Genomic DNA, 27,273 nt, shown 5'->3' with positions numbered 1-27,273 from the left:
TGACCCTTCCAAATGCCTTTGACTTCTCTTGGATTTTCAGCCTGATATGCCACTGAGTGTTTCAAATTTAGTCACTACCAGCATTAGCCTTACTGGCCAAAAATTCTTCACCTTCCCTCCCTTTCCACTTTTCACTTTTCATTGCATAAAAAACAATCTTTTATGTCATTATAATATGTCATTGATATTGGTTTTCCAACAATTTACATTTCAATAATGAGACCATTGCACTGTTACATAATCACTGTTTATTTCATAGGAGCAGATACCTTCACATGCTCAAGGATACGCTTTGTCATTGATACCGGTAATTGTTGTGACACTTAAACGGATTAGTTGGAGTATGTGGCCTATGCTTGACAGTGTTTTTCTAGTTTCTTCCTGTTTCACTCTGTATAATTTCACCTTCATGGTGATAGCTTTCCTTTTCTTTGAAACACTGCTATTTTTGACTGCTTTATGCTTTGGGGCCATGATGAAGAGCAATAAGTTACACAGTCTGCAATGGCTTTTCACGGGTAAATTTTTTGCGATTTCATTGTTCGCGACACAGAGAACCGTATAACCTATCAAATAAAAAATCGCATATTCATGGATTTGCGAGAAGTACTCTCGCAGCGCGACGATTTAAGGCAGCCCGCCCTCCTTTGCACCTGACTTGCTTAACGCCACTTCCTTCTCCGTCCAGCACAACATTCCATTTCACGCTGACTTAGCCTCAGTCCTGCATTGTCTCTCCTTGCGTGTGTGCATCTCCCTCTTCGGTCGTTTGTGAGCAGAATCACGTTTACATGTAAAAATGTGATGCATTTGTATACAGTAGTACATACATTTACAGTACATTACCATGTAAATATAAACACTGCAGGAGTGTGATTCACTACAGTACTGAGCAAGAAACGATACATCAGGAGTTGCGTCATGCTTCAAGAAAACGACTAGTACTTTGTACGAAAATGGCTAGTGATCTTTCTATAAAATATGTACACTAAATTAATCTTAAATGCAGTATCACTGTATACATATTATAAAGTACAGTATTACAGTAATGTATAGTATTGTTTATTAACTATACTGTACAATACAGTACTTTACAGAATATAAATGTAGACTACATGTACAGTGAGTAGTCAAACAATGCAAGTCACTCGAACAAAAAAGCGAACAGTTACAGTACAGTTAGCTGTACTGTAGTGATAGTACAGTACATATATTACAGTAGTACAGTCCTGTATACACTACAGTATCAGAAAGTGTCATATGAAATAGGAACAACAGAGTTTTGTTGTTATAAGTGTCCTGACGACTATTATAATGTTACGTAATGTACTGCACTGTACCTTAAAATTTACCGTGTTCAGTATGTAGTGTACACGTGTGCACATGTGCTGTGCACTTACTGAAATGTCTTCATTTCATTATAAAATACTTATACTGTGATAGAAACCAAGTAAAAATAATATTAGGCAGTACAGTACTTAATTTGTGAATCAACTGTGCGTAGGCAATGGACAGTGAGTTGGTAGGGTTAGGAGTTATCCCACTCTAGGGCAGCAAATATGTCGATATTGCCATGAACTGAGAACTTACTGTATTGATATTGTAATATTCTATTACCTTCTGATCACTGCAGTGAATTCTGAATGACATTCTGGTATTTATCTAGTTTATTGCTTTTCATTTACCATTAATTACCTTTGAAAGAAAGGCAATTTCTGATTGTTTTATAACTGTATACATGTGACCATTTTTAGCTTCTGTGAAAGGTGTGTAATGATATCCATGTAATCATTTTAAATTGTTATTTTTTCTACCAAAATGAATTTCCATTTTTTCTGTAAAGTACACTACATGCTTATCACTAATGGATTATGAAGATGGGGTTTCCACTCAAGCTTTACTTAGTGTCACCAACTCTTAAAATTAACTTTGAGTTTAGGAACTACCTTTCATCATGTTAATTTTCACCAGGTCAACTTTATAATTGGAGGCGACGGTCCAAAACGCAGCATCTTAGAAGAAGTTCGTGACGAGGTTGGCAGCGACAGATTAAAGCTTCTTGGTCCAGTTCCTCATGCTAGGGTGCATGGAGTGCTTGTTCAGGGTCATATATTTCTAAACACATCATTAACAGAGGCTTTTTGCATAGCCATTTGCGAGGCCGTTTGTTCTGGGTAATTATTTTGATTAGCATTTGACTTTCTTAGTTTCAGTCAAGAATTTTATTTTAAAAGAGTTTTGATGTGTTGGTAGGGACCTCAACTAAAATACTTCAACTTTTATAGTTCAATTGCTGTATACCAATAAGTGCTATGCAGTTCTACTGAATTTTATTTGGTAAATATTAACCCTTTTACCCCCAGGCTCTTTGGAAATTTCCAACCCTTAACCCCCAGGGGGTTATTTTTTTCCCAGCACATTTTGCAGTATATTTTTTTTTTAAATTGCTCTAACAGCCTTAATTTTTGTCATAGAGAGGTCATGTTGGTCTCAATCTCTTGGAAAATGCCTGAATTTTCTCAAAAAATTATTAAAAATATGAAAAAAAAATTTTTTATAGCATTTTTTTGCAAGGACGTACCGGTACGTCCATGGGGGTAAAGGGAGGGGTTTTGTGAAACGTACCAGTACGTCCTTTGGGGGTAAAAGGGTTAAGAGAAAGGACACTGACAAAAAAGAGTCAGTTATGCTTGCCTCAACTGAAAAGCAAATTTATAAGTATATTTGTCACAAGTGTTTCAAGAGCCAGGGAATTTTAAGACTGAAAGGAATTAGAAAGAGTGCCTCCAAATCGATGTCATAGAAATTAGTGCAGTGTAAACAATCAGGTTTTTTGCTCATAAATTCATAACAAAACCTGTTAGAAGAGGAGACTTGGTGGTATTTTCCAACTCCTTGACTCATGACAAATATTAATATACTTTTATGATGTATGAACATTGTTTAAACTTTTAATCTACAATCTAATGTTGTGTAAGGTAGGTTTAATTGAAATATTTCTTGAATACTTGCATCCTCTCAGTTTTTCACAAATTTAAGTGTGAGTAAACATCAAATCATCTTGAATATGGCATTTGGAATATGGAATTTACGGCATTTATAGGATGATGGCTAAGGAATTCTTCAATATTATCAGTTTACAGGTCGTGAGCACTAACGTTGGTGGAATTCCGGAAGTATTACCGTCTCACCTTATTCTTCTTGCTCACCCCAATATTCAGAGTAAGTCTTAATGTTCAGCCACTGATGATTTTCGACCCATATTGTAATCCGTTTGCCAGTCATACTCGACATGTTCTTACCTCTGTCTTGTAGTATCTCATTCCAGCCATCATTTTTAACTCAGCATTTTTATAAATATATTATTTTAGTATTCTATTGTTGTATCATCATCTTAGTAAAATATTTTCACTTGGTTTTGCAGTAAGGAATATATTTTTTCTTATCGGAATCAAACTGGATACAGTATCTTATTTTCTCAAGATGATTTTGTCTGATTACAGTTCTTAGAAATTATTTGTATTTTTCAATATAGCCCTTTAGATATATAACAGATACAAAAAAAAAATCTGAGGGAGTACTAAAATACGAATAAAAGCACTTTAAATGTTGGTTGAGAAAAAGTTTTCCATATTACAATTTTCATTTAAAATGGCCATAATTATGATTCCTTTAATCTTTTTCATTATTATTCAAGAAACTAATATACTCCAGTAATTGTTCAATCTGCTATATCTTATGTTTTTACTATATATTTTTTTTTTCTTTTTACATGAAAAAAAATTACATACAGTACAATATTTGCAAATTACAGTAATGATTTTTTCATCATCATTGAGCAATATTATTTTGGTTCTGTTGTGTAAGGATTAAAATTGATTTAGTGTTGGGTCCCATTGAACAATTATTAAAATTGATGTATTGTTAAACTAGATGAATTTTGAACAGACAGCAAGATACTGGGTTTTGTATAAATTAAGATTGGCTTAGACTAGGCTAGCTGAACTTGTTCGAAGCTAGATCACCGACACATTTGGATGTGCACTTTGCCAATTAGTCAGGATATTGGAGTTCTAACTGTCCCCAAAGTGGTTGATAGTGACAAGCGATGAGACTATTAAGGAGATCAATTGAAGCCTAGGCGTCAAAAGGAGGTTGATTGAATGTTGGGATAAAAATGACATTCGTATAAGAAATGAAAATATGTATATAACAGATTTTGAGTGAAGCGAAAAATCTATTTTTGGGTGAGATGGCCATGTCGTCCTGATGGAAGGTTCCTAATAGTAGCTTCCAAGGGATATATGAACTACAGTGATATTCCCAGAGAATTTACCTTTAGGTCTCCAGAATTCCAACTCCTGGCGCGAATATCCTTAAAATTCTCTTAAGGATACTGTATTGCAAAAATCAAGGGACGTATATCTTGATACTACACATAGCGATCTTCACCCCGAATAACGTTTTCGCCTCGAGGGGGAAGAGTGGCAATTTTGGAAGGGGAACCGTTATCAAGGTTACCCTATTTCCCATACTACTATTGAGTATTAAGATGGCGCCAAATTCAAGATGGCGGTAATTCCTTGTAGCATTGAGCATGGTGCTCCAAATATAATAGTTTCGGAGGGATTTTACGAAGGCCTTTTCTATAGAAAAGGAGGGTGGGTCCATCAGGACGACATGGCCATCTCACCCAAAAATAGCCGTTTTTTTTGGCTCAAGCCATGTCGTCCTGATGGAAGTTTACCAGAGAATTACTAGAAAGTACTGTATCTGTGGATTTTCATCGCTGCCTTAACCTTGGGACAATTTTTCTATGGTCATCTGGACCATTGAGACAAATGATGTTACCGTCATCCGTCATTACCACTAATCATAGACAATGTTAGTGCTTCCTGCCCCCTAGAGGGAAGAGTCATACTAGACAGTAGAAAAGGGTCCTCAAGGTTAGCATATATTGCATGAACAAACATAAGTATCCACCAGATATACAAAGGGTCTCACAGTTTGTATATATCAGTGTCAACTATATCCATTGTTTGTAAGCATACAATGATATGAGGTTTACTTAAATAAATAAGTAAGAGAACTCTGGCATCTTTAATGTGCAAATTGCAGGGCGAGAAAGGACGCAATTACATTCTAATAGACATTTATATTGAATAAATCACTAAATGGAATAACGAGTGAAACAAATGTAACATGCTAAAGGAATTATACGTGCAACGTAGAAAATATCTTTCCCTCCCTGAAAGGGAAGAAATAATGAGTGCCACTCTAAAACTGAAAAATTTTGATAAATTTTTCCAATATAAATTCTGTAAATGTTGTATACTATCAACACTGTGTACTACGTACACACGGCACAAGTGTTATCTGTATAATTCCACATCTGAGATTTTGAACAGACTTAGTGTCACCATGGTGACACTCACTTAAAAGGTATCACACTGGAAGTGTCAACACCTTTTCACCCTAATTGATAGTCAAAATCAATTAACTGTTCATCGCAGCACTAGACGACAGGTTTTCATACACTACCTGCCGCCACCACATAATGCTTCAGTTCATGGACTTGCTTAGCGTAGTGTTTGTAGAACACTGGATGATTTCCATCCAATATATGAGCGAAGACGCTCAAAGTCCACGTACTGAAAAAAGTTCAGTGATGAAGCAATTTTCCTCAGATCATGACCTGCGGGTGTACTGTCAGGATCTGCTCTGTGAAAGAAGTAGGTGAGCTTCGCCCTCAGTTGTTTTAGGGATAAGTTTGATCCTTTGAAGAGCTGTCCTCCCCTGAAGTCTGAAGCTCTACGAAGATAGACCTTTAGACACTACTGGACATAGAGAGACATCTTACTTCTGAGGGCAGATTCTCCAGGGACCCCATCTTTTAGTGGGTAGCTCGTTCTTGGCGAGAAAGGTTGGATCAGGAAAGAGATTCAGTTCTCCCACTTCTGTGAACTGAATGTGGCCCTCATTTCTTGATAGGGCTACTATTTCACTAACTCTAGCCCCTGAGGCTAAAGTGAACAGAAAAATAACCTTCTGGGTTAGATCCTTGAGAGAACAATCTTCACTTTTTCAATATTAATCTTACCCGATAATCATGTAGCTGTCAACTCCGTTGCCCGACAGAATTCTACGGAAGGGATACGCCAGCGATCGCTATACAAGAGGGTGGTGTACTCACAAGCGCCACCTGTGGCCAGGTACTGCAGTACTTCTTGTTGACACCACCTCAATTTTTCCTCTGTCGTGCCTCCGGCTAGACCTACATGGATACGCTGTTGATTCTGGAGTTTTTTTGCTCACGATTTGGTGATGTATTTGCTCTAGAGTTTAGCTTTCGCTATTCAGGAAGTTTTATCATTAGCTTAGCTAGCTTTTGGAATTAATTTGATTAATTATGGTGACGAAGAGAGTATGAACTCTCTTTCACTTTTAAATGGCCGACCCTTCCCTTAGACGGAAGTGTTGGTGTCTAAGAGAGTATAGACTCTCTTTCTTAATTTTGCTTAACAAAAGTTATAGATTTATTTTATATCTCTCCGCCTTTTATAGGCCTCTTCGATTAACTTCCTTTTATTATAAACTTATTAAAATTAATTTTTATATTTGTTTATATTCGACCTTTCCTAATAGTAGGCGGTCTTTTCTTGGTACCGAAGTTAATTAACATTGAGCCCGTCATTTCGGTTTTACCGGTTAACATATTATGCTATTTTAATGTTTTTGAAAGAATTTCTTTGATAGTCTCGTACTGTTTTCAAAGTTGAACTAACGTTTTGTTTTGTCTCTGCAGTTGTTGACGTTCAGAACGTTCAACTTGCGCTCTATCGTTACGATAGAGAGAGAATTTTCACGGTGTCACGTTGCAGTAAGAGTAAACCGTTTCTAGCGTTTTGTTCATTCTTTCTTAGCTTAATGGTTTTAATTCTAATAAAGGAACTTTTTATTTGGGAAATCTTTCAGTTTTTTTCCTTTAACAATAATATGTTTTAACGATATATATGATTGGGCTCTTCTCTCAGGTTCTAAGTCAAGAGAGAGAGAGAGAGAGAGATAGAGACGGAGGGAGAGAGAGGAGGATAAACGTTTCGTTCAAGCGAGTAACGTTGTTATCGTTTTTGCTCTTCTCCCTAGTCTCTTTAGGGGAAGAAGGTAAACGTTTCTAGAGTTTTATTCTTGTTCTCAAGCTTTATGCGGTGAGAGATTTTAAACGTAGTTTATTTGATCTAGTGTTTAGTCTCTTTCCAGCCACTGAATTATTTATCTTTCATTAGATTTTTCTGTTACATTGTAATTCTGTTTTCGCAATTACTAACTTTTAAGGAAGGATAGAATTGCGTGTTTCAGGTACAAACCACTTAAAGTTTCGAGTTCAGTGAAATAAGTGCAAACAGAAAATCAAAAGTGATAAGTGAGAAGCGCAAAGTGTTACAGTGTTGCGTTCGAGGGTTCGTCTGTTCGTGCCAGTTGTTCGCCTAGTCTGGGACCTCTTACAAGCTCCCAAGCCCAGGGGAGAAGTAATGTCGAAGGACTTATGGGTTCAGCAGGCCTTGATCGACGAACAGACGTTTTCCCTCCGTGGTTTCGGGTGTATCTACACACGTTGCCGACGTGATCACCCCACCCACACAAAGACGAGAGAACCCTTTTATTCCTCGTCTGCGGAAGAGGTTTCTCGCAGAAACCATGGACCAAATCTTGCAGCTTTTAAGTGCAAGTCGGTCCCTTCCGCACAAGTCCAACTCCTAGGTGTAGCCATTAGCCCTGGGTCAGTTCGGACTTGCTGCAGTACGACAACTGCACACCTCCCAGAGAGGCAAGGTGGTATCGCAACAGGTAGTAGCTCCGTCTGTTGCCGCACCAGCTGTTTTAGACCCTCAGTCTCAACGGACAGTAGCTCCGTTTGTTGTTGTCTTTCTTAAACTCTAGTGGTCTATACTGCAGACAATGCAGTCTCAGCTTGCGGTGTTGATGCAGGAGTTTCAGGCAGAGAAGGTTAATACACCTCCTCCTGCGAACGCTCCTCCCCCTCTGCGCAGTACAATCTGCCAGACGTATGAGGTTGAGGTTCCTCTAGCTACCTCCATGCGTGAGCTGCCGCGTTGGGAGTTGCCAGATATCAGCGCTGTGCAGCAACCTCCACTTTCCTTGAGGCTGGAGCCTCTTACCACGCAGCAACCTCCTCAACAATGGGGGCAGGAGCCTTATGCCTTACAACCTCCTCTTCCCTTGAGACAAGAGTTTCTTGCAGTAAGACCATCCTCGAGGCAGCAACCTCTTGAGGTACGACAACCTCTACCATCCTTGAGGCAACCACCTCAGCTCTCGCAGCTGCAACCTCAACTCTCGAGGCAAGCACCTCAAGAACCTCAACTCGTGAGACAGGAGCCGCGTTCTGCGCAGCCGCCACCTCAACTCTCGCAGCTCACACCTCAAGAACCTCAACTCGTGAGTCAAGAGCCTCTCTCTGCGCAGCCACCTCAACCCTTGAGGCAAGCGCAACTCTTGAGGCAGGAACCTCATGCTATGAGTCAGCCACCTCAACGCATGCATCTGCCACTTTCTCCTCAGCTTGAGCCTCTTCCCATTCAACTTTGAAATAACAAATGACAATAATAACACCTCATTACTTTCATAACTTGCATTTGTAAAACATATACATGTATGCCTACACAAACATTATAAAAAAAAAAAAAAAAAAAAAAAAAAAAAAAAAAAAAAAAATTTATATGTATTCCTTGCAATATATTTTTAACAAAATCGCAAAAATATGGCAAAAATATCTTCAAAACAAAAATGAATCATGAGTTATGAATGTAATGTAAATATTATGTTGATATTAAAACCCCATGCAAGCATGCATGAAGTAATGCAGTGTTGCCAACAGGGCGAGTTTCCCTTTCCTGAGGTGAAGTAGATTATAGTACGTATATTTAGTGCAGCTTAATTCTACGATTATCATGCCGGCTATCAAATTCATCAACAAAACAGTCTAAATCAATTCCCTCGGCACGTGCACTTTCAATGGACAGTAATGCGATATTACTCAATCTAGCACTGGTCATGGAATTTCTGAGAAATGTTACACGCCATGCAACATGCTCTGCTTACCTTACAGCATGCTCTACATACAGCATGCTCTGCATACAGCATGCTCTGCATACAGCATGCTCTGCATACCTTACCGCATGCTTCTCAGTCACACATCTTTGGTTGTTGCCAACTCACTAGACTGTCAAGCAGTTTCATAACGTTGCCTTCTAGTCTGCTGCTTTTGCACCAGTGAAACCCTCACTGAGAGAACTTAGCTTTTCTCGGATATGGTCCCTGTAGATGAGAAAGTGCTTTTCTCCCTCCTTCTGATATTCCCTTGAGGACTCTGTCATTTGGAGAGGAGCCTTTAGCTGCGTAGCCTCCTATGGACTTTTATTTAAGCATAACATGCTTCCAGGGAAGGTAATGGTTCCACTTCAGTCGCTAACCCCGTCTGTTACCACACCTGCTCCCATAGACCTTGAGCTGTGTTGCAAGACATGCAGTCCAAGCTTAGTCCTTGTTAGAGGATTTTTTGTTTACGGAGTCAGTGTGTCACTGGGAAGACGTTCAACAACCAGCAGAAGTGACTTGTTGTGACGCAGTGCGGCAACCTCAGCAACCCGATAAGGAGTTGTCTGTACGACCCAGACAGTCTAGACAGCTTCGGGTTGTCACTGTACTTCCTCGCTTCCCCATGGTTGACAGTTCACAGACTGTGCAGCAGTACCATGATCTTGTGTCTGGCTCCGTCAGACGACTGGCTTTTAAGAGCTCCCACAAGTCGTCGCTGTCTGGAGATTCTCAGATGGACTATGGATCTGACCAAGGAACTGGGCCTCCTGGTCAATTTTGAGGAGTCCCAGCTCGTCCCATCCCAGACCATTGTCTACCTGGGTATGGATCTTCAGAGTCGAGCTTTTCGGGCTTTTCCGTCGGCCCCAAGGATCTTCCAAGCCCTAGAATGCATCCAGAGCATGCTGAGAAGGAACCGATGCTCAGTCAGGTAGTGGATGAGTCTAACAGGGACACTTTCATCGCTGGCCCTGTTCATCGTGTTAGGGAGACTCCACCTCCGCCCCCTTCAGTATCATCTAGCTGCTCACTGGATAAAGGACATGACGCTAGAGACGGTCTCAGTTCCTGTTTCCGAAGAGAGGAGGTCTTCTCTCGCGTGGTGTAAGAACAGCTTTCTTCTCAAGGAAGTCTACCTTTGGCTGTTCAGAAACCCAACCGCCGTCTCCTCTCGGACGCACCAGACACGGGCTGGGGTGCGACTTTGGACGGACAGGAATGCTCGGGAACATGGAATCAGGAGCAAAGGACACTTCACATCAATTGCAAGGAGTTGTTGGCGGTTCTTCTGGCCTTGATAAACTTCAAGTCCCTCCAGCTTAACAAGGTGGTGGAGGTGGACTCTGACAACACCACAGCCCTGGCTTACATCTCCAAGCAGGGAGGGACTCTTTCGTGGAAGTTGTTCTAGATCGCAAGGGACCTCCTCATCTGGTCAAAAGATCGAAAGCTCACGCTGGTAACGAGGTTCATTCAGGGCGGTATGAATGTCATGGCAGATCGCCTCAGCCGGAAGGGTCAGGTCATCCCCACAGAGTGGACCCTTCACAAGAATGTTTGCAGCAGACTTTGGGCCCTGTGGGGTCAGCCAACCATAGATCTGTTCGCTACCTCGATAACCTAGAGACTCCTGTTGTATTGTTCTCCGGTTCCAGACCCAGCAGCAGTTCACGTGGATGCTTTTCTGCTGGATTGGTCCCATCTCGACCTGTATGCATTCCCGCCGTTCAAGATTGTCAACAGGGTACTTCAGAAGTTCTCCTCTCGCAAAGGGACACGGCTGACGTTGGTTGGCTCCGCTCTGGCCCGCGAGAGAATGGTTCATAGAGGTACTGCAATGGCTGGTCGACATTCCCAGGACTCTTCCTCTAGGAGTGAACCTTCTACGTCAACCTCACGTAAAGAAGGTACACCCAAACCTCCACGCTCTTCGTCTGACTGCCTTCAGACTTTCGAAAGACTCTCAAGAGCTAGGGGCTTTTCGAAGGAGGCAGCCAGAGCGATTGCCAGAGCAAGGAGAACATCCACTCTCAGAGTCTATCAGTCTCAAGGGGAAGTCTTCCGAAGCTGGTACAAGACCAATGCAGTTTCCTCAACCAGTACCACTGTAACCCAGATTGCTGACTTCCTGTTACATCTAAGGAAAGTAAGATCCCTTTCAGCTCCTACGATCAAGGGTTACAGAAGTATGTTGGCAGCGGTTTTCCGCCACAGAGGCTTGGATCTTTCCACCAACAAAGATCTACAGGACCTCCCTAGGTCTTTTGAGACCTCAAAGGAACGTCGGTTGTCCACTCCAGGCTGGAATCTAGACGTGGTCCTAAGGTTCCTTATGTCATCAAGATTTGAACCTCTCCAATCAGCCTCTTTTTAGGACCTCACATTAAAAACTCTTTTCCTCGTGTGCTTGACAACAGCTAAAAGAGTAAGTGAGATCCACGCCTTCAGCAGGATCATAGTTTTCACATCTGAAACGGCTACATGTTCCTTGCAGCTCGGTTTTTGCTAAACGAGCTTCCTTCACGTCCTTGGCCTAAGTCGTTCGAGATCCCAAGCCTGTCCAACTTGGTGGGGAATGAACTGGAGAGAGTACTTTGCCCAGTTAGAGCTCTTAGGTACTATCTAAAAAGGTCTTAACCTTTACGAGGACAATCAGAAGCCTTATGGTGTGCTATCAAGAAGCCTTCTTTTCCAAGGTCTAAGAACTCAGTTTCTTACTATTCAGGCTTCTGATTAGGGAAGCACATTCTCATCTGAAGGAAGAAGACCTTGCTTTGCTGAAGGTAAGGACACATGAAGTGAGAGCTGTGGCTACTTCAGTGGCCTTCAAACAGAACCGTTCTCTGCAGAGTGTTATGGATGCAACCTATTGGAGAAGCAAGTCAGTGTTCGCATCATTCTATCTCAAAGATGTCCAGTCTCTTTACGAGTACTGCTACACCCTGGGACCATTCGTAGCAACGAATGCAGTAGTAGGCGGGGGCTCAGCCACTACATTCCCATAATCCCATAACCTTTTAACCTTTCTCTTGAATACTTTTTATGGGTTGTACGGTCGGCTAAGAAGCCTTCCACATCCTTGTTGATTTGGCGGGTGGTCAATTCTTTCTTGAGAAGCGCCGAGGTTAAAGGTTGTGATGAGGTCCTTTAGTATGGGTTGCAGCCCTTGATACTTCAGCACCTTAGAGTTGTTCAGCCTCCTAAGAGGAACGCTGCGCTCAGTAAGGAAGACGAACTTATTTAAGGCAGAGTAATGGCTCAAGTTAACGCTGCGCTCAGTAAGGAAGACGAACTTATTTAAGGCAGAGTAATGGCTCAAGTCGACTTCCTTACCAGGTACTTATAATTTCATTGTTATTTTGAATAACTGATAATATGAAATACGGGATACTTAGCTTCTTGATATACATGTACACTGGTTTTCACCCACCTCCCTGGGTGTGAATCAGCTACATGATTATCGGGTAAGATTAATATTGAAAAATGTTATTTTCATTAGTAAAATAAATTTTTGAATATACTTACCCGATAATCATGATTTAATTGACCCACCCTTCCTCCCCATAGAACCAGTGGACCGAGGAAAAATTGAGGTGGTGTCAACAAGAAGTACTGCAGTACCTGGCCACAGGTGGCGCTTGTGAGTACACCCCCCTCTTGTATAGCGATCGCTGGCGTATCCCTTCCGTAGAATTCTGTCGGGCAACGGAGTTGACAGCTACATGATTATCGGGTAAGTATATTCAAAAATTTATTTTACTAATGAAAATAACATGTTCACAGATGAGGCATAATGTAGGACCTTGTCCAAAGACCATGAGATGGGCTTCGGAGGAGCTGCAGGCTTAAGCCTAGCGCATGCCTTCAGGATCTTATTAAAGATTTCATTCGTCAAATCCACTTGAAAGGCATATAGAAGAGGTCTAGTCAAGGCTTATTTACACGTAGTTATCGTGTTAGCTGCCAGATCTTGATTATGAAGGTGGATAAAGAAGGACAGACAGAAGTTTATTGAAATTTCTTTCGGTCCTTTTGCTTTAACAAAAGCAACCCACTTTTTCCAAGACGACTCATATTGTCTTCTAGTTGACTTAGACTTGTATTCTTCTAGGAAGTCTATATTGCCTTCGGAGATCCCAAATCTTTTCTTAACCGCTAGGGCGAGAAAATCATGAAATGAAGGTTTTGGGTTCTCTGTGATGAATCGAAGACAATTAACTTCTGAAGCCTCTGAGATAGTGCTAGGTTCAGTACAAGGGCCAGCCTCAGCCTCAGTTCCCTCACTAGAGGGAACCAGTTATTATTATTATTATTATTATTACTATCCAAGCTACAACCCTAGTTGGAAAAGCAAGATGCTATAAGCCCAGGGGCTCCAACAGGGAAAAATAGCCCAGTGAGGAAAGGAAATAAGGAAATAAATAAATGAAGAGAACAAATTAACAATAAATCATTCTAAAAACAGTAACAACGTCAAAACAGACATGTCATATATAAACTATTAACAGCATCAAAAACAAATATGTCATAAATAAACTATAAAAAGACTCATGTCCGCCTGGTCAACAAAAAAGCATTTGCTCCAACTTTGAACTTTTGAAGTTCTACTGATTCAACCACCCGATTAGGAAGATCATTCCACAACTTGGTAACAGCTGGAATAAAACTTCTTGAGTACTGCGTAGTATTGAGTCTCGTGATGGAGAAGGCCTGGCTATTAGAATTAACTGCCTGCCTAGTATTACGAACAGGATAGAATTGTCCAGGGAAATCTGAATGTAAAGGATGGTCAGAGTTATGAAAAATCTTATGCAACATGCATAATGAACTAATTGAACGACGGTGCCAGAGATTAATATCTAGATCAGGAATAAGAAATTTAATAGACCGTAAGTTTCTGTCCAACAAATTAAGATGAGAATCAGCAGCTGAAGACCAAACAGGAGAACAATACTCAAAACAAGGTAGAATGAAAGAATTAAAACACTTCTTCAGAATAGATTGATCACCGAAAATCTTGAAAGACTTTCTCAATAAGCCTATTTTTTGTGCAATTGAAGAAGACAGAGACCTTATATGTTTCTCAAAAGTAAATTTACTGTCGAGAATCACACCTAAAATTTTGAAAGAGTCATACATATTTAAAGAAACATTATCAATACTGAGATCCGGATGTTGAGGAACCACCGTCCTTGACCTACTTACAATCATACTTTGAGTTTTGTTAGGATTCAACTTCATACCCCATAATTTGCACCATGCACTAATTCTAGCTAAATCTCTATTAAGGGATTCACCAACCCTAGATCTACATTCAGGGGATGGAATTGATGCAAAGAGAGTAGCATCATCTGCATATGCAACAAGCTTGTTTTCTAGGCCAAACCACATGTCATGTGTATATAGTATGAAAAGTAATGGGCCAAGAACACTACCCTGTGGAACACCGGATATCACATTCCTATAATCACTATGGTGCCCATCAACAACAACTCTTTGAGATCTATTACTTAAAAAATCAATAATAATGCTAAGAAACAACCCACCCACTCCCAACTGTTTGAGTTTGAAAACCAGGGCCTCATGATTAACACGGTCAAAGGCAGCACTAAAATCAAGGCCAATCATACGAACTTCCCGACCACAATCAAGGGATTTCTGTACAGCATTGGAGATTGTAAGAAGGGCATCACATGCTCCAAGGCCTTTACGAAAACCAAATTGCAAACTAGGGAGTAGATGATTACCTTCAGCAAACCTATTAAGACGTTTTGCCAGAAGACGTTCAAAAACTTTAGATAATATGGGAGTTATGGAAATTGGGCGGTAATCAGTGGGACTTGAGCTACCACAAACACATTCACATAGAGGAGTAACATTACCAATTCTCCAACTAGTGCTAAAAGCTCCTCTTCTTGCTAACTTGCGCAAAATAACAGATAACTTTGGAGCTAAGAAATCTGCTGTCTTTATAAAAAACAAAGGAAAAATACCATTTGGGTCTACACTTCCATAAGCATCAAGGTCCATCAACAGAGCTTTAATCTCACGAGATCGAAAAGCTAAACTAGTTAGTTTAGCCTCGGGAAAACAGGAATGAGGAAGTTCAAGTTTTTCATTACTCTGTTTACTGTCAAAAACATCAGCCAAAAGGGTTGCCTTTTCCTTTGGACAGTGAGTGACTGAGCCATCTGGTTTAAGTAAAGGAGGAACTGTTGCATCTACACCAAAGAGTGCAGATTTAAGGGTAGACCACCATTTATGTTCCTGAGTTGTACCAGAAAGGGTTTCTTTTATGGTTAAATTGTACTCCTTTTCAGTTGAGGCATAAACTCTCTGAGCAAAAGCTCGAAGCTGAGTATAGTTGTTCCAGGTCAAATCTGATCTGTTCCCCTTCCAAAGATGATAGGCCTCCTGTTTCTCCAAATAAGCACGTCTACAATCATCATTGAACCACGGTTTGTCCTTCACTCGATACCTTAGCACACGAGAAGGGATACGCCTATCAATTATGTTGACTAGATTCTCATTCAAAGGGACAACAGGATCTACACTATTATATAATTGTGACCAATTCAAGCACAAAAGATCATGTAAAATCCCATTCCAGTCTGCTTGGGATTTCATATAAATTTTACAAGAATATGATATATCAGGGACAGGCTGCTCAGTCTTCACTAATAATGAAATCAAGGCATGATCAGATGTCCCGACTGGAGAACCAACCTTACTAGTTATAACGCCAGGGGAGTCAGTGTATACGAGGTCCAAGCAATTACCAGACCTGTGAGTAGCTTCATTTATGATTTGCTCACAGCCTGATTCAGAGGCAAAGTCTAAAGCTCTTAAGCCATGGCGATCGGTAGGAGAGATAGAACTTAACCACTCCCTATGGTGAGCATTAAAATCACCAACAAAGACAAAAGAAGCCTTTCTATCATCTTCTTGTATCTTAGCCATAATGGTAAGAAGACAATCGAAGATAGAATCATCTATGTCTGGATTCCGGTAGATCGAACATAAATAAAAGTTGTTATGCCTGCCACAAACTTTTATTACCTGAATCTCATGACATCCACATTGATAGCAGGACTTATGAGAAGCAGGGTACTCGGTCCTAATATACACCGCCATTCCCCTGGCCCTAGGGATGGCATCACGTTTCAACATTATTGGCTTCTTAAAACCAGTTATAAGGAGCTCAGATGAGTGCCTCATATTAGAAACCAAAGTTTCTGAGCACAAAAGAATATCATACTGTCTGGACGCAACTGTAAGGTCTTGGATATTTGCATGAAGACCACGAATATTGCAATACAGAAGACGACATTGACGAAATCTAGGACGTACTGGTCCCGGATTTCGCTCAATGTCTCCAGACAGCATAAGAATTAATAGAAATAAAAAAGAGACAGCATACTTAAAAACTAGATTAACAAGAATTATAACAAAAACAATACGTACAGAATTATAAACAAAGTGATTGATGATACCCATAGACTATAGTAAAAAGTCGGAAAAACTGGTCAACATGGAGGAGCCGATACACCATGCAAGGCTAAATACCCTCCAGGATAGCCACTTCAACTGAAGGGAGGACAGTAAGGATGGTTTTGAGAAGAAAAATAATCAGAAAAAGGAAAAGACAACCTCTTGATAAACCACCAGGCATCCATGGCCCTTCTATTAAGCCTGCCCAACACACCATTTCAAAAAAACAAGAGGAAGAAAAAAAAATAAGATAGAATAGTGTGCCTGAGTGTACCCTCAAGCAAGAGAACTCCAACCCAAGACAGTGGAAGACCATGGTACAGAGGCTATGGCACTACCCAAGACTAGAGAACAGTGGTTTAATTTTGGAGTGTCCTTCTCCTAGAAGAGCTGCTTACCACAGCTAAAGAGTCTCTTCTACCCTTACCAAGAGGAAAGTACACTGAACAAATTGCAGTACAGTAATTAACCCCTTGGGTGAAGATGTGTTAAGTATCTCATTGTTGTCAGATGTATGAGGAAAGACGAGAATATGTAAAGAATAGGCCAAACTATTCTGTGTAAGTGTAGGCAAAGAAAAAATAAGCCGTGACCAGAGAGAGGGATCCAATGCATTACTGTCTGGCCAGTCAAAGGATCCAATACCTCTCTAGTGGTAGTATCTCAACGGGCGGCTGGTGCCCTGGCCAACCTACTACCTATGTGGCTCTTGGACTATTTGGGAGCCACTAGAGCTGCCTTTCCTTGGAAGGATGTCAGCGTGTTGAGGACCTTCAGCAGGAGATTGGATGGAAGGAACAGGAATTTCCGGGTCCATCCGTTCCACACTAGAGACATGGCGTCCGTTATCTTCTCTAGAGGGTCCTCGTATGGGGCTACATATCGAGGTAGTTTCTTGATGAAGCTCGTCACGAAGAGGTTGATCTGCAGTTCCGGGACTTGTTCCAATCTGGAAGAGAATGGCTCTGTGGACCATTCTGACTATCGGCTTGAGCCTGAGTAGGGCATCCGCTGTCACATTGCGCATCATTTGTACGTGAACTGCTGATAGGTGCCATCTCTTCAGGTAAGGGATGGCTAACATTACCTAGATTATATGGGACCATCTCGAGCCTTGTCAGTTCAGACATCTCACTATCACTTCGCTGTCCCAGATCAGCCTGAGGAGGCCTGATCTGCGTGGAGAGAGTTTCCCCAACATCAACAGGACTGCTATGGCTTCCAAAAAGTAGATGAGAAGGGCCTTGCGTAGAGATGACCAAGTCCCTTGGGCTTTCCTCTGATGGGAGTGAACTCCCCATTCTTCCGTCGAGGCATCCATGCGGATGATCTTCGATAGTCGAGGTAGTTGCAAGGGCACGGTCCTCATTGGGCTTTTGGCCTTCGACCATGGGTTGAGAAGCGATCAAGGTAAGACCGATATCGGTCATTTTAGATCTCTTCGAGCGTTTGATGTGTATCTTCTCCAGACTCCTGACGCATCTTTCAGCTGTGCTCTTAGCACTGGGTCTGTCACTACTGCGAACTGGAGAGAGTTCAGTACTCTTTTCTGTTAGCGTCTTGAAATTCTGACGGATTTCAGTAGTTTCTTGACCGACCCTGCGATCTCCTTCTTTATCCCTAAGGGAAAGGAGAGACAGTGTGACCTCAGGTTCCAATGGTTCTCCAGCCATTGAAACCTTTGAGCTGGAGAGAGTCGAGACTTCTTGAAGTTGATTTTGCATCCCCGATGTTCCAGGAACTGGGTTACTTCTTTGGATGCTTGCAGACCAGCTGCTTCGGGTGCTGCCCGCACCAGCCATTCGTCCAGGTACTTTGTTACCTGAACAGTATCTAGGCATGGTTATTGCACGACTGCGTCCGCCAATTTCGTGAAGATACTTGGGACTGTGTTTAGTCCGAAGAGTATGGCTCTTAGGATATACTTTATCCTCTGTAACTTGAATCCTAGGTAGGAGGAGAGGGGGCGACCGACTAGAAGCTGCCAATAGGCACCTGTCAGGTCTATCAAGACTGTGAATGCCCCTTTGTATAATAGGGTCCTTATGTGTAGAAGGATTAACATCCTGAACTTGCTGTTTCTTTTGAACTTGAGTGGCGACAAGTCCAGAATGACTCTGAGTTTTCTTGAGTCCTTCTTGGGAACACAAAACAGCCTTCCCTGGAATTCGATGGACTTTGCTTTCCTTATAACCTGTATGCTCTAGAGCTATAGGGTATACTCTTCTAATACGGGATTGGAGTGTTGGAAGAGTTGAGGAAATGATGGTGGAGTCATGTATAGTTTCCATCCTAGTCCAATCTTGATTAGGCCTTGGGCCCAAGGTTCAAAGGTCCAACGATCCTATTGGAGCCTCCCTCCTACCAGAAGTGTCTCTTTGCTTCGACTGATCAGAAGGTTTACCTCCTCGACCGCCTGCCTGGGTCACCGCGGTCATAGAAACTGTGAGATGTTGTTGAACAGACCGAGAAAAAAGTCTAGACTTTTTCGTCTTCCTTTTAGGTTGGGGACCCACATCCGGGGAAGACTTCCTCTTTGAAGAGATGCCCCACTTCTGGAGAAGGTTCCTATTCTCCGTGGTGGCTTTCTCGATTAACTCTTTGACTACCTTGTTTGGAAAGAGGTCTTTACCCCAGATGTTGGAAGATATCAGCTTCCTAGGTTCATGTTTCACTGTTGCAGCAGCGAACATGAACTCCCTACAGGCTCTCCTAGCCTTCATAAAAGCATATAGGTATTTTACTAAGGTGACCATATGCATTTTGGCCAAGACCATGAGCATGTCTGGGGTACTTCGATCGGCTGAACACATCTCTATGCAATTTTGTAGGGATAAGGAGGCTGCAAGTCTTTCCTTTGTCTCTTGTTCCTTGCACAAGAGAAACTCAGAAAGTTTAGGGGGATTCTCACTAAACTGTCGTCCAGCGATGACCGCGTCCAGTTTCCCTACTGAAAAGGTTAAGTGGACTTCCTTCCAATACTTCTGCATGAGCAAGGCTAGTGACAGAGGCCTGCCCTCCTCAAGTGCAGGGCATGGTTTGCCTGCCTCCACTGCCTTGGCAACAAATTTAAATGCCTTCCACGTAAAGGAGAATGCTATTGAAGCAGGAGCAAGAAAGGTAGGGTGTCTCTTACTCAGGGCGAACACTTTCGACACTGAGTAACCCACCTTTCTCAGGCTACTTGACAAGATAGCCTGTGCCTTATCGTGGTCGAGAACCATGACTTCCTTTGGTTCCGTTTCTTTTTCTGACGTTGGTTCGTGCTTCAGTCGAATGAAGCAATCAGGGAAAGCGTTAAAGCTTGGCCAAAACTGGATTTTGTCTAAAGGAACAGCTCCCATCTTCTCTGAGATGTAGAGTTTGCCGTCTAAAATCGGCATAAGCTCTGCGTACCTCCAGGGATTGGTTTTGGAGCATGTCGGGAGGTCTTGGTCTCTGGGTCGCTTGAATGACCCTCGGGAGGCGATGAGTTGAGCTTCATGGAGCTCTCTCTTGAGTTTCGCTTCCTTTGTTTTGCCTTGTTTGCGAAAGTTTTCCATTAGACCTGCAAGATGGGCCAGTAACTGGCCCATTTTGTCTAATAGAGGGGTAGAAGGTGAAGACGTCGAGGTTAACGGCTCCAGGGCCGGCACAAATGGAAACAATTCCGACACGACATCGTCATCTTCTTCCAGGGGTGCCTTCCTGCCCTCCATCTCGATGGCAATCTGGACGCCGGGAGGTGTGAATCGTGCCTGGGGCACCACTATTTCACTACTTACTTTCGGGAACAGTAAGCTATGCATCCTATCGTTAGGTAGGTATGATCCCGGAGAGATCTTTTGGAACCCTCTTACCTATTTACGTAGATTCTTACGTGCCGCATCCCTAGACTCCATTGACTTGGGATCATCAAAACCTGCGGTCACTAAGGTCCGGCAGATATTGCAGACTTGGGGGTCCCAATATTACAGGGATTCGGTAATAATATTGCAGGGGGCATGAGACCTGCATGTTTTATGACCGTAAAAGTACTTACTCTTAAGATTACAGAAGACTGCATCACATTTCATCTGGGGTTCCTCCTGTAAAGAAAGGAAAGCAGAATGAGTATACAATTGTTTATCTCACCTGATAAGCAATATGTAATTAGTCATCTTTTAATTATTATAGCTTAGGATAGTAAGCTAGAGAGGAATAGTGAGAGATACATACTTGTGTATCCCTTGCAAGCAATTGCTGTAACCTCCCCCCATTATTAAATATAAAGAGTTTTCTTTATCAAGGCAACTCGAAAGAAAAAGGGTTCTAACCCCTAGGGATAGAAAAAGTGTACACTGCCACTGACCCTTCTAATTATTTAATACTGTGGGGTAAGTAAAAACTGATTTCCAATCAGAGTATTGAAGGAATTCTATTATTTCAATATAGGTTTGGTCTCAGCAGAAGCCTGCACAAGGGTACCCAAGATATGTTAGAAATTAACTACTGTATGATAATACTATAGTTTTCTGTTTGCAGTATATACTATATTGCAAAATACTGGCTACTGTATAAACATATACTGTAGTTCAGCCGGTGTGCTGCCGGCATGGCTAGCACCTGGCGGCACGGTCCAGCCGGCATGTTGCCGACTGGACTAGAAATTAGAAAAGACATATTTGTGTATCCTACCCAGCCAATTGCTGTGACCTTCCCTTCCAATATTAAAACCATAGAGTTTCCTGATCAGAGAAGCTCAAAGACAAGGGTTCTAACCTTTAAGGATAGAAAGTGTACTACCACTGGCCCTTCTAAATCATTTAATATTGTAGGGTAAAATGTTAACTGATTTCTAATCATAGTATTGAAGAAATTCTATTCTTTCAATATAGGATTGGTCTCAGCAAACGCCTGGGCAAGGATACCCAAGATATGTTGGAAAATAACTACTAGTATAATATATATAATAGTTTTCTATCTGCAGTATATACTATACTGCAAATATACTGACTACTGTATAATCATATACTGTAATTCAGCCGGCATATAGTCGGCATAGCTAGTCCCTGACGGCACAGTCCGGCCGGCATACTAGCTGAAAGAGAGAGAGAAAGCATGGAGTGAAGGACTGCCTTATTACTGTGTATGTTTACACTAAATAAGGATGTAAATGTATAATTTACTGCCTTTCCCCAGAAAGAAGGTTCAAATGGAAGGGGAGAATACATCATTCAGGCTTCCATCCAACAACAAGTACCGTTGCCGGCATATGGCCGGCAGGCTAGTACCCGGCAGCACTGGTACAGTCGGCATGCCGCCTGCTGAGTCAGTACCTGTCGGCGCCGGCCCGGCCAGCATGCTGCCGGCCGGGTTAGTACCCCGGCAACAGGACTTGTGGCCGGCAGTCCAAGGGAGGACTGAAGAACCTTGGTGACAGAAGGGTCTCTCCCCCCGGCAGCCGTTATGGCCGCCGGCAGCCGTTATGGCCGCCGGCAGCCGTTATGGCCGCCGGCAGCCATCAAACAGCTGCTGTGTAGGAGCCTGGCTGGCCCCGCAAACCGCCGGCAAGCAGTGAGATTGCAGGACGATGGCCATAGTAAAAGGACAGAGAGAGGCAGGGAAAAGGGTCCTATATCAAGTGTAAAAGGCGGCGGCAATGTTGCCGCCCCAATTACACAAGGGAAAAACTCTGTTTCAGTATCGGCGCCGTCCTAGGCGGCAGAAGAATGTCTATTCTTCAACCTAGGGTCTGCCAAAATAGTGTTAGGAGGTGTCGGCAGGTTTGCCGCCTCCTCTCAACAAAAGAGAAACATCGTTTCAGTGCCGGCGCTATCCTAGGCTGTAGAAGAATATCTATTCTTCAGCCCAGGGTCTGCCAGCATAGGACTAGTCTTCTAAACTGCAGGGAGAAGGTGGCAGCAACATACCACCCCAGGTGCGGTTTAGGGAGGCTTAGCCTCCTATGCTGGCAGCTATAAGCCAGCAGGGGAGTGACTACTCACCCTGCCGGTCTGCCGCCGGCAAAAGACTGAATACTCTGAGATTCTATCGAAAACCAAAGCTGGACACTCGCCGGCAAGGTGGGAGACCGAAAAACCCTAGCCTAGTCAACCCGGAGTAACTACTCTATGGCAAGACCAGAAAGGGTTGCTGCTTGTGGCGGCACTCAGATGGAAAGAGGGATTACCCATGACTCTCCAAGGAGACAAGTATCGATTTATATAATTCTAGGAGATATACTATCTCCCTTAGAATCGATAAAACGATACACAAGGGTAAACGGGGAAATGTCTGAAAGTATACTACATCGCCTAGGTTAGGTAATCTAGGCAAGACGAGATCTTGGTTACCTAAATCACCGAAACTCTAACGTATACGATCGACAAAAGGAAGAGGAAAATTATGCATACCATAAATATCTTTACAAGTATAATTATGCCTAAATAGCTTTCATAATTTATTAATGCTATTTCAACCGGGAAAGTCGTTCTACTAACTAAATAACACATGCCTAACGAACGACAGTGCCCATGGCACCTCCGGTAACAGGCCTAGCTCCTAAGCATAATAAATTACTCTAATTTCACTGTGAAACGAGCTAAAATTATATACATTGTAAAGAATCAATACTCAACTTTCCAGAGGCGAAAGAAGCTGGAGATTGCATAATAATCCTCGCAGAATCGATCGAAAAGGTTAGATCAACAGGGAACACCACCGTGCGCATTCGCTACAAAATTAGGAAAGACCGCCATCTTGATACTCAATAGTAGTATGGGAAATAGGGTAACCTTGATAATGGCTCCCCTTCCAAAATTGCCACTCTTCCCCCTCGAGGCAAAAACGCTATTCGGGGTGAAGATCGCTATGTGTCGTATCAAGATATACGTCCCCTAATTTATGCGATATCCTTAAGAGAATTTTAAGGATATTTGCGCCAGGAGTTAGAATTCTGGAGACCTAAAGGTAAATTCTCTCGGAATATCACTGTAGTTCATATATCCCTTGAAAGCTACTATTAGGAACCTTCCATCAGGACGACATGGCTTGAGCCCAAAAAAGTAGAATATATCTTGGTACTGCAGTTTTAAAAAAAAACAATCATAAATATATATACAAGTAGAGTGGTGACAATTTCCAACTCAAATGCCAATGCCCTTATTTCTGAATTAAACACATCCTTCCCGTTCTTGCTGTCAACCAATTGAATAAAGAGGTAAGCTAATTTGTTCATAATATGATCATTATCATCGATAACATTTCCGAAGTTTATTTTTATCAATATTATCAGTATTACATTGTTATTATTAGGAAAAGTGTCCTGTAAAAGGAGAGGAAATTGGATAACAAGAGGTAAAATGGAAAATAATATCAAGAATGGGTAAAGGAATTTTTTCCCTTAAATACGAAGTAATTATTTATATAATTTATTTATTAGTCTACTTTTTTATTCATTTATCCTTTTATTCAGAAACCAGGAAATCGATGAGAGATCACGGGCTCCATGAAGGGGCCGATGGTCTAAAATGTATTGGGACCCGTGGTCTAATTAGTCCAATGGATTCGGAATTATGCATATGTATGTTGACCACCGCTTGCCGCATGAATTCTCGAGAAAATCAACACTCCTTAGATTGTTCTTAATTTGATGACCATTTCTCCCACTCTGTACAGCACAATTTTGGAATCATATTCCTGCTTGATTTTTAAAATTTTTGTTTTGTCATTTATCGCAATAAATCGTTTAACAAGACCACGAGTCGCATTTTGGTACGTAAGGATTAAAAATCTTAAAAGGGGGTTTAGAATACAGAGGAAGTGAATGAAATTTAACATCTAGGTGGAAAGAAAATAAAGGAAAAAGATGAAAATAAAATAACAGAAAACAATGTAGTTGGGGCTAATAGATGCTGCAAATGTCCTCAATATTTAGATATTTTGGTACCAGCTACGGTGCGCTACGCAAGGCACGCTTGGGGGCTTGGGGCTTTGGTTAGATAAGGCATTGAGTCTTAAGTCCCACTGAGTTTTACTTTTAGTTTAGCTTTATATTTTCATTGAGCTCCATAAGGTAAAAATTATTTGATGAAGATTATTTCTAGCAATATGATACAGATGGGATTCGATGTACCCAGGGAAAGGTTTTTTATACGATACATTAGTCTTAAGACATAATACTGTCTTTATAAACATTGGTGCTTTTCAGCAGAACTTGTGGCTTTGGTTCTTTTTGCTTTACAGCTTAGCTTTCTCTCTCTGTCTGTTTCTCTTTCTCTTTAACTTTATCCCTTTTCTCTCTCTCTTTTTGTATGTGCGAGCACTTGCAAACTCCTGAGCTTACAACAACAGAGGGAGTAAGATTGCCCTTTTGAATGAAATACAGTATTACATTTGTGTTTTGCAAGAAATGACAGCTTGTCCTAGGCCCAGTTAAATTTTTTTTTGCTTACATTGGTATTTTTTTGCATACTGTACTTTATAAATGGTAGGATATTTACCTTTTTATTAAGGTTTATATAAAATTTTTATAGATCTTGGAGATGCAATTACAATTTATACATTCAGAACACCCATTTTTTCATATATAATCAATGAAAAGAGTAAATTCTTTCAAATCATTTACAGTATTCTATTATCACTTCTGTAATAATACTTATAAATTTTCTTTCTTGGTAATTTGGTTATGACTATTATATGATACTATATTAGTATTCGTGACAACAATTATAACCAAAAACTTTCATGGCCAATGTGTTTTCATAACCTAGGTTTAACCAAGACCTTGGAATTCGCCATTGAAAAAGAAATAAGTGGAAGACGAATGGATCCGTGGGTTATGCATTGGGAGATGAAAAATATATATACTTGGCCAGATGTTGCTCGCAGGACAGAAATTGTTTACAACAGGGTTCATCAAGAGAAGTTCAGCGCTGAATTAGTACAAAGAATCCCTCGGTAAGATTAATGTAAAATCTTGATAATATAAATAATCCTACTTTCCCTTGTAAAGGGAAATAATTTTTGCCTTGATTTATTTAAGATTTGTTCCGTAACCGAAATACAAACCACGCTATTTACATTGGGGGTTTACCTTTTAGCGCAGCTGAAATGACGAGCCAATAGTTTTAACGAGGGTTAATTACCCCCGCGCTAGTTAGGGGAGGGGTAGGGGAAGGGTAGCTTGCTACCCCTCCCCCCCACACACTGGTGACTTGCTTCACTTCACTTTTGGCTCGGCGATGAACAGACGTGTCTGTCCATCGTCCTCGTTGACAGCCTTTAATCTTTTTTCTGCTTTTTCTTTACTACAGCTTGTGTGTGTGTTTAAAGTTGACTACCTTATATTATCTTTGCTATGCGTACGTGCCCTGGTGTTGCCGGCCGCCCTTGTGGGACCTTTATGTCGGCCTTGGATACGGATCCTCACACCCTTTGCCCTCAGTGTCGGGGCCGACGATGTGACCAGGAAAACATGTGTAGTGAGTGTAGGGAGTGGTCTGCCTCCCAGTGGGAGAGGTTTGGCCGCCGGCATAAGAAGAAGTCCAAGAGAGACCGTTCTCTTTCCGGGGTTGCCTTGAAGGAGGAAGGTTCTCGGGACTCTTCTTTCGCCGCCCAAACCTCCTCCGAAGCTCCCCCTCGTCCGGCTCCTAAGGAGAGTCGGCCGAGTGGTAGCACATGCCCTAGTTCTGTTTCCCGACCTTGGGTGGGGGGAGAGGGCGTCGCCTCCCATAGCGGGGGCAGTTCCCCCTCCTCCTCCGGGGGAGGCCATTGATAACTCCTTGTCTAATGATGATCTCTTACAGATTTGGGCTTCCCTGGGGCTTAAGGGCTTGCCCTTCAGGGTCGCCTTGATTGACCTTGTCTCGTTGGGGGCCGCCGTTAAGCAGTCGCCGGCGGTAGCAGAGGTAGACCCTCTGTCTATCGTCGATGTCGTGGTGGCAGAGGCCTCCGACGGGGCGGGGCAATCCTCTGCAGGTGCACTTGAGGATGATGGTGCTCACGGCTCTCCTCCCCCTTCCGTACATCCTTCGAAGGGGGAAGTGAGTCCTACGGGCTCTTCTGCTGTTCAGCTTCCCTCTAAGGGAAGTGCCTTGACTGAGACTCCCCTTCGGAGGACTGATGGTCCTGATGATCTTCCCCGTGGCCGCCTTCGCCGTAAGGCTCACCGTCCGCTGCGTCACAAGGGCCTCCCTTCCCCTTATAAGGGGGTTAAGAGGCGCCTTTTTGGATCTTCTTCCTTCGAAGGGGACTCTCCTCGTCGTTCTCAGCCTACAGCTCCTGCTCCTTTGGACCTCTCTGCAGACCGTTCTCCTACTCCTGCTAGAACTTCACCTTCTGGGGAACTCGTCACCACCCGACGGGCAACGGTCCCTTCGGGCCAAAAGGATTCTTCCCTTTCACGTGCAGTGTTAGCGCACAGGCCCTCTCCTGCTCGTCAGCACTCTCCTGCGCGTCAGCACTCTCCTGCGCGTCAGCACTCTCCTGCTCGTCAGCGCTCTCCTGCTCGTCAATGCTCTCCTGCTCGTCAGCGCTCACCTGTTTGCCGGCGCTCTCCTGATGTTCGCCCTCCTCGTCAGCGCTCTCCTGAAGACATCCTACATCCTGTGGTTCCTGAAGAGCGCTTAGCGCGCCAGCATTCTCCTGCTCGCCCTTCTGCAGTGTTAGCGCACAGGCGCTCTCCTGCTCGTCAGCGCTCTC

General features: G+C 42.4%; 1 protein-coding gene and 1 long non-coding RNA gene across 2 annotated transcripts in view; one reads left to right on the top strand and one right to left on the bottom strand.

Annotated features, from left to right (window-relative positions):
• Positions 1–27,273, bottom strand: part of LOC137659464 (uncharacterized) — a 97,130-nt gene that overhangs the window by 23,285 nt on the left and 46,572 nt on the right. The window lies entirely within an intron of this gene.
• Positions 1–27,273, top strand: part of PIG-A (phosphatidylinositol glycan anchor biosynthesis class A) — a 57,560-nt gene that overhangs the window by 21,592 nt on the left and 8,695 nt on the right. The window contains exons 7-9 of the mRNA XM_068394914.1: positions 1,972–2,174; positions 3,137–3,222; positions 25,344–25,530. Coding sequence (XP_068251015.1) covers positions 1,972–2,174; positions 3,137–3,222; positions 25,344–25,530 — 476 coding nt within the window. The remainder of the gene's footprint in view (positions 1–1,971; positions 2,175–3,136; positions 3,223–25,343; positions 25,531–27,273) is intronic.

The sequence above is a fragment of the Palaemon carinicauda genome, chromosome 20 (assembly GCF_036898095.1).
Source record: "Palaemon carinicauda isolate YSFRI2023 chromosome 20, ASM3689809v2, whole genome shotgun sequence".
Lineage (NCBI taxonomy): Eukaryota > Metazoa > Arthropoda > Malacostraca > Decapoda > Palaemonidae > Palaemon > Palaemon carinicauda.
The sequence above is the reverse complement of the archived record's forward strand: the minus strand, read 5'-3'. Positions and strand labels throughout refer to the sequence as shown.